This window comes from Antechinus flavipes, chromosome 2 (genome assembly GCF_016432865.1).
Source record: "Antechinus flavipes isolate AdamAnt ecotype Samford, QLD, Australia chromosome 2, AdamAnt_v2, whole genome shotgun sequence".
Taxonomy (NCBI): Eukaryota; Metazoa; Chordata; class Mammalia; order Dasyuromorphia; family Dasyuridae; genus Antechinus; species Antechinus flavipes.
The window spans coordinates 252,471,234-252,479,864 of NC_067399.1; the positions used below are offsets into that span (position 1 = coordinate 252,471,234).

Genomic DNA, 8,631 nt, shown 5'->3' on the forward strand with positions numbered 1-8,631 from the left:
CATCTCAGAACTGAAGCCTTGGCTCTGCCAGCAACAGGGCTGCTGCAGTAAGGAAGCAACAGTCACAGATAAGGACTTCCCCTTTGTGATTCATCGTCTTGGTGCAAAAGGATCCCAGAGCTCACTCAGCATCTGACTTCAGCCACTTCTGAAATCTTGACGTTCCTCCCATAACTCTCTGCAGCTAAACCTGCTTCCCATAGGAAACAAGGAAACCTTGCACTCAAAACCTGAGATGCACCCACCAAGTGCCCCTTCTCTGGAATCCTGCCAGGCCATCACCCCCCTCCCTATGCCATATAATTAGGCTCTTTCTTGATTCTAAGTGTTTTCCTCTAAGGGTCCCTCCCTGTTTTTTCCCTCTCTCTATCCTAATCCAATCCATCCTTCAAAGTCCTATCTACTTTGAGAAACCTTTTAACTATTCTAACCCACAATAACATCTTTCTCTGAATTTCTATATCCCTGACTCTCTGTGCCATGAGTTCTTGAGTATCATTAGAACTGGGAAAACATGTCTAATTGTTTCATATAGCCGAATTGTTGCAAACTGCTCTCTGACCCTCACAGCAGATATCACAGAGGAATGAGCTAAGGTGGAATAAGAATGACTAGAAGCTACTTTGCCCTACCTGACAGTAGACAGTGTACTAAACTTGGGATTCAGGAAGATCTGTACTCCTAACACTTACACATTGTATGAAGATGAACAAGTCATTGTTTGACATTTAAATCTTTCATACCCTGGGCATCTTCCTATCTGTCTAACCTCCTACAAGAAGCCTTGTGGTCCTGTTAGCAGTGCTTTCTCCCCATGATCACTTTCAATTTACACTGTCCACATTTTGGAGGCACAGTATTTTACAAAAGAACCATGTTTTTGCCTTTCCCTGAACTCTTGTACTTAGCACAATGCCTGGCATGTGGAAAGCATTTACTATATGATTGTTGACTTACTGCTAACCTCTTTAGGACTTAGTTTTCTCATTTATCATATGAGAAGGTCCCTTCCAGGTCTAAATCTATGATCCTTTGTTCCATTTAACTTAGACTTATGGAAGCTCAAGACGAAGCTCAAAGTGTCACCACTTAGTTATCCACATGTAACTTATCTGTGACATTTGTTTAATCCAAAGCTCGCTTTCCCACAGCAGGATGTCCATCTGGATCACTTCTCTGATATTGGTCAATTTGAACTAACTGTCACAAATACACACAAAAACCATATAAAATTTAAAATCAGCTTCAGCTAGGACTGAACTAGTAAAGTAAAAGGGAGCACAGAATATGTTTTCTTAACGTCAGTGCTCTGGGTTCTCTGGAGCTGAACACAGAAAACCTGGGTTTGAATCTCAGTTAATTGCCTAGGTGACTGAACAAAAAACTTACTTTGCCTACCTGGAATGTTCAGTACAGTATATAATAGGCACTTAATAAATATTTTCTAATAATAATAGAGGTTGGACAGTGGCATCTCAAGACCTTCCATTGTTAAACAAAAATGAGCCTATTTTTCTCTTTACTAGAGAGCAGAGAGAATTTATTCCAGTTTTTAAATGTAATCCACCCAAAATGGATGGTCCACTATCTTCTTTCATTCATAGTAAGGGAGCTAGGCTGAGTAGAGCAGCTTCTGATATAAAGCCAAATGTCCATCTGTCTATTTAGTTACCCTCAAAAGCAAAGAGTCCCATTTGAGCCAGGTACATGAATGACCATCAATCTCTCATCTCAAGGAATTATTGTTTCTTTAACCCTTAAGTTTCCTCCTATTATAGGAAGAGTTCACAATTTTAAAGACTGATTTTTTTCCAGAACCATGATTTGGAGATGAGGAGGTAGAAAAGAACAGGCTAGAGAAACAAAAGAACATAGGAGAAATAATACCAATTGCTTCAACAAACTTTATTTCTGCCATCTGCTACCTTTGTGACTATGGAAAACTGGAATCCCCTCTGGCCTCAGTTTTCTTATGTATAGGAGTAATAAAATAAATGATTATTTGAGTTCCTCCTACATATAAGAGAAATATAACATAAAGTAAATAAATCCTAGGAAACCTAGAGTTTTCAGATGACAAAACAAGAAGAAATGCTCATACTTTTACATCAACTGATTGAATATCACTGATAAAAAAAACCAAAAAACCTCATATCCAGGATATAGAGGAAACTGACATAGAAGACCAAGAGTCATTCCCCAAAAGATAAGGGACAAAGGAGTTGAATATTTTCAAAAGAACTGCAAATTAATACTGACCCAAGATAGAGAAATTCAAATAAAAACAAATAAGGTCTCTCCACACACCAGCAAGGTGGTAAAGATGACAAATGAAATGGTAAATACTGAAGGGGGCTGTTGAAAGACAGGCACATGGGTAAACTATTAGTCGAGCTGCCAATCAGTCCAATCATTCAGAGAAACAATTTGTAATTTTAGTTTTTAAAAAAGTCACTGAATTGTACCTACATTTTAATCCAGAACTCCCCACATTATCCTAAGGAGGGTAATGACAGAAAAATCTAATGGATAACCAAAACATTTACATGGCTCCTTTTTGAGGCAGGAAAGGACTAGATAAAAAGCCTGTAAATTGGGGAATACTTGAACCAACTTCATGTCTTTGCTCACATGGTCTAATATGAATCCTAACTATATTTCAAAGGCTACTTACTGCCTCTAGGAAACCCTTCTTGACTATTCCAAGCTGATCACTAGTTCATAGATTTAAAGCTGGAAAAATGTTTTTCCTGAGCCAATAGCACTTATTTTTTTCCCATTTAATATTATTATTATGTGAAAATGGTATGCTTTGATCTGCATTCAGACTCCATAATTCTTTCTTTGGATGTGAACAGCATTTTCCCTCATGAGTTTTTTTGGAATTGTCTTAGATCATTGTTTTGCTGAGAAGAGGTAAGTCAATCATAGTTGATCATCATACAGCATTGTTGTTAGTATGTACAATGTTCTGAATCTGCTCACTTCACTTAGTATCAGTTCATGTAAATCTTTCCATGTATTTCTTAAATCTTACTGCCAAATTTTTCTCCTTCTCCCTCCTCCACCCCCCTCTCCAAGACATCAAGCATTCTGAAATAGGCTAAACATACTTCCATAGATAGAAGAGATCTTAAGAGGCCATTCAGTTCAATTATCTCATTTTACTTATGAGGAAACAATTCCAGAAAGGTTGAATAGGGTCACACAGGTAAGTAATTGAGACAGGATTTGAACCCATATCCTCTGCCTCCAGGTACAGTATTCTTTCTGGTAGATTATGACACCTCTGCTGTCTCTCTTCTCTGAACCTTTGACATCCCTAAAGGTCTGTATTATACAATATTAGCCATAATCATAACCAAGAAAAAAGTATTTGCAGATTAATTAGTAGAATGTTATTGCTCTGCTCCATGAGCAAAGTAGAATTGCAGTAGTTCAAAAGAAACATGAGACATGCAAATTTAGAAATATTTCAACTCCAAATGTTTGTATGTACTATTTGTACCCAAACTGAGGTAGAGCCTTCTGAGCTCCTATTGGTCTGATAAGCCACAACTGAACACAATGTACCTTGACCCCAATATAGTGATGTCATTTTGGTTCTCTTTGAGAATGAAGAACAACCAAGGAAGAATAAATAAGAAGCATTCAAAGAAACAAGGATTTGTACAAATTAATGCAGAATGAAATAAGTAGAACCAGAATAATATACTCAATGACAATATGAATGAAAAAAATAACTAAACAAACAACCAAAGGAAACCACATTAGAACAGCAATTATAATAATAAATCTTGGTCTGGACAAGAGATAATGAAACCTAGCTTCCTCCTCTAAGAAATTGGGACCTACAGTAGCAGAATGTTGTAGATATTGTCAGATGAGGAGACTAGATGCTATTTTTACTTGTTTCTCTTCAGTACAACTGAGGGATCAGATGTCCAGAAATAACTGTAATATAAAAATAAAAATAAAAATAATTTTTAAAGTAAAAAATAAGAAAAAGTGAAGAAAAAATTTTTACTTTTTCTGACTTCCTCTTTGTTGTTAAAGAAAAGTTCTATATCCAACATATAAAGGACTGCTTGCCATCTAGGGGAGGGGGCGGAGGGAGGGAGGGAGGGAAAAAAAAAATCGGAACAGAAACGAGTGTCAATATAAAGTAATTATTAAATAAAAATTAAATTAAAAAAAAAAAAAGAAAAAAAGAAAAGTTCTGTCCTCACTTATGCTGCCCCTTCCTCCAACAGCCCCAGAATTAATTCCTAGAACAGAGACTGACTAATATATATTGAGAAAAGCCAGGGTTATTGGGGTCAGAGATTCTGGTTTCAATCCCTGTTTTGCCACTTGCTACCTGTGTAATCTCAGACAAAATCACTTTCCCTCTCTGGGCTTTGTTTTCTTATCCAGAAAATGAGACTGAATCAGAGTATCTGTGATATGCCTTGTTCCATGAAACTATATACCCTGACCATCCCAGCCCATGGTGGATTGCTTTCCTCAGAACTCCTAATACTCCCAAGATGTTAAATATCCATATAGTTTCATGAGATTCCTTCTACTATCTCTAAGGACAGGAATACCAGAGTTTGTCCCCAAGAGTAAGAGAAAAGCTAAGGAGATGAAACATTTATGGACCCCTCTTTGTCTCTTCCAGAGTATCTTATCATAGAGTTCATTAGTTTCTCACAGCACGACTGTTAACTGTGTACATGCCATTGAACACAAAATGTAAACTCTCTGAGAACAGTAACTCTCATTTTATTGTTTGGATCCGTAGTGCTCAGCTTAATAAGTACTTAAATGTTTTTGAATGGCTAAATGATCAGTGGCTATTGATTAGTAGCCAATAACCTTAAATTGTAGTATTATTACTTGGGATAATACCATATGGCATATTAAAGAAAAGATAAAGATTTTAAACATCAAATACATTATCCTTAGTCAAGGAAAAGAAAAGTGAAGGAAATGACTGGCTGGTGAAGACAATCTCTATGGGCCTCAATTTTTTCAGTTGGCTTAAAAAATAAAAAGCTTACAGCTCTCTTATGGCTCCAAATCCTGATGATCATACCAAGAACAGAAAGGGGAAAGATGGGAAGGCTCATCTTTTTTTCTTTTTTTTAATAACTTTTTATCGACAGAACCCATACCAGGATAATTTTTTACAGCATTATCCCTTGCACTCACTTCTGTTCTGATTTTTCCCCTCCCTCCCTCCACCCCCTCCCCCAGATGGCAAGCAATCCTTTACGTGTTGAATAGGTTACAGTATATCCTAGATACAATATATGTGTGCAGAACCGAACAGTTTTCTTGTTGCACAGGGAGAATTGGATTCAGAAGGTATAAATAACCCAGGAAGAAAAGCGAAAATGCAAGCAGTTTATATTCATCTCCCAGTGTTCTTTCTTTGGGTGTAGCTGCTTCTGTCCATCCTTGATCAATTGAAACTGAATTAGCTCTCTTTCCCGAAGAGATCCACTTCCATCAGAATACATCCTCAAACAGTATCATTGTTGAGGTATATAATGATCTCCTGGTTCTGCTCATTTCACTTAGCATCAGTTCATGGAAGTCTCGCCAGTCCTCTCTGTATTCATCCTGCTGGTCATTCCTTACAGAACAATAATATTCCATAACATTCATATACCACAATTTACTCAACCATTCTCCAATTAATGGGCATCCTTTCATTTTCCAGCTTCTAGCCACTACAAACAGGGCTGCCACAAACATTTTGGCACATACAGGTCCCTTTTGGGGAGGCTCATCTTTGAGTGACTCAACCCTGCACAGGACAATGGATTCAGGGCTAGAAGAAACCTCAAAGGTCATTTGGTCGAATTCCTTCATTTTAATTCCTTCATGTGTCTTACAGAAGTGAGTAATTTGCCCAAGATATGACAGATAAGTGGCAGAAGTGAATTTGAACTCAGATCCTGAGACTTAAAATCCAGTACATTCTACCACACTGGTGTGCACATTGCAGCAAATTCATGAGACTCTGGGATGTAAAGCTCAAAGTGACCTTAGATGTCATCTAGTCTAAGTTTCTCATTTTACAGATGAAGGAAATTGAGATTCCCCCACACTCCTTCACGACGGGGAAAACCAAAGATTCCAGGCCAGATTCTAGTTCTCTCGGGTTTTGCATGGAACTAGGAAGCTTCAGTCTAATCCCAGAAAACAGCAGCCTCAGACTCTGCCCAGTATCAAAAAAGGGTCCCAAGGCTTCTTGGGTCCCCCGGTCTATGCCCTGCCTTCCACTGAGACCAGAATGATTTTGGAGAGATGAAGAGTTTTTAGTTTGCTGGGAGAAATCGGCCTCCAAAATTTCTCATCCTGAAGTCTTGTAGTGGAAGTTTTTAAAGTTTTAACTTACTCCCTGTGGAAACGTTAGCCCATTTTAACTAGGGAGATAACTGCTCTACTTGCTGCTTCTGAATTTGGAGCACTCTCCAAGATTCCAGCTAGAGGTTGAAAGTCAAGTGGTTTCTGAATTTCCCCTAGGCTCAGCCCCTTTCGACTTAAAAGGATAGCACCACCGGCACCCTCTTTCTAAAGGATCGGCGTCACCCGGTGCAGCAGCCTTTCCCGAAGCCTCAAAGACTTCGGGTGGGTAAATACCAAGTAACTCAGCGGCCTTTTAATCTCTTCCCATGATCAGCCGACCAAGATTCCCTGCAACAGGTTCCTCCACCAAGTCCAGGATTTAACCCTTTCCACCTCCCTTCTTTTCCACTTCTTGGGAAGAAAATGCTAATGAACCCAGAAGCTAGAGAGGACGAAGAACCAAACTAGCTTTTCAACTCCCACTCGGCGCACAGCTCAGGGGGGATCACTTTCCGCTCAAGTGAGCTCAACGTGCCCCAGGGGCTCTGGGAAGTACAAATCTCAGTCCTCTCTCAACCCCCGCCCACTCACCGCCTACACACAATCCACACAACCTCGACCCCGAAGTTGGGGTGAAAGCTCAACACCGGTTAAGAGATCTGGCGCACACCCCCCAACCTCCTCAGACAGAAACAGGTAGCCGCCAATACTTGGACGGCCCCGGGAGTCCCAGTTTTCCCAGTTCCACAAGCCCAAACTGATCAAATTCACCACTATCCTCGTGGCCGGACCTCGCCTTACCTGAATTGTCTGGTTGGGGTCGCCGCCAGCCACTGGCCCCCCTACTAGCTTGCAATAAAGGTCCTCGGTGGGCCTCGGGGGGCCCCGCGTTCCGGCCGGCGCCTCCTCACCGCAAGTCGCAGAAGCTGAGATGCGGGTGCCCTCAGCCAGGTTGAAGTAGGGTGGGTGTAGGCTGAAGCCTCCATTGGCCCCATTACCCCAGCTGCTTCTACTTTCGCCACCGGTCTCGGGCGCCCCAGCCCCACCACGGAGAAACAGCAGCAGAGGCAACAGCAGGGACAGCGCGCAGAGAGACGCGTCCCCTCGGCTGTGCCCAGCTCCCCACCTCGCCATCTTCTCTGGGGAGCGGGCGGCGGGCGCTGGGACGCAAGCTAAAAGGAGAAAGAGGAGGGGGCTCCTGATTCAGAGAGGAACCGCAGCGCACATTGCGAGCATCCAAGAAATAAATGAATAAATACGGTAAATGCGGGAGCCGAACTTTCTCTGGCTACGCTGCGCTCCCTCCCGGCGCCTTTTCCCAAAGCTCTCCAGCCTTAGCCCCGGGCCAAGAGGGCGGGCAGGACCACTTAATCCGGGGAGGAGACTTCAATTTGTCTCCGCCCCCTCCCGCCCCTTTTCTCCTCTCCGTTCCTGGGCCCAGCCCAAGCCGGCCCGGTCGGCTCGACCCGGCTCCGCTCCACTTGGCTTGGCGCCCACAAGCTGCCCAGCCCGGAGAATGGCTGTCCCGGTGGGGAAAGGGAAGGGGAGGGGGCGGGGCTGGACACTGGACGGAGGAGCCTTTAACTCTTCCTGCCCCGAAACGAGTCGGGGCACCTGCTGAGGAGAGGGGGAGGGGAGAAAAAGGGAAAGGGGAAGAGACAGCCATTATTCTTGGGATCGACCCTCTCCTTCCCCCACCTTGCGTGGCGCGGAATTAGGCCGTGGGAAAAAACATAGGCTTTCTATGGAAGAGGAAGATTTCCTCCCCTTCCCTCCTCCCTCACGTGAAATCTCTTTTCAGGTTTCCCCTACTGAGTGGTTGTGGTGCTCACCCTCCTTTCTCCTCTCTTCCCTCCCTCCTTCAGCTCGAATCTCCTGTCCTCTGTAACCACGGGAACTGGCCTCCTAGGAGCGGCGGAAGAGGGACCATGGGCTAGAGGCGGGGTTGGGGTGTGGGAAGGGACACCTCCCGTGTCGGGAGTGAGGTTCCGGCTGTCTGGTATTCAAGTTTGTCAACTCTTCTCATTCGAAAACTTCCTAGGGCCCCGGGCGTTCTCTACCTTCCTCAAGTTACAGGGTTTTCACTCGCCCTTTGTTTCGGCCACTCTGGCCACCTCTAGCCCGGCCAGAGGAGGCGCCGCCCAGCGGCCCCAAGGATGCGTTTGATGCTCCTGACTCGGAGACCCGCAGGCGGACTGGGAAGGAACACGAAGTCTCTAGACTATGCAATGAAGACCCGGGACTCTTAACAATTGTGCCCGCCCCCCTTTCCCCACATTCAAATTATAT

General features: G+C 43.1%; 1 protein-coding gene across 1 annotated transcript in view; it reads right to left on the reverse strand.

Annotated features, from left to right (window-relative positions):
- LAMA5 (laminin subunit alpha 5) overlaps window positions 1–7,670 on the reverse strand; it is a 118,863-nt gene extending 111,193 nt beyond the window's left edge. The window contains exon 1 of the mRNA XM_051976700.1: window positions 7,144–7,670. Coding sequence (XP_051832660.1) covers window positions 7,144–7,476 — 333 coding nt within the window. The 5' untranslated portion in view covers window positions 7,477–7,670. The remainder of the gene's footprint in view (window positions 1–7,143) is intronic.
- Between the last annotated feature and the right edge of the window lie 961 nt (window positions 7,671–8,631).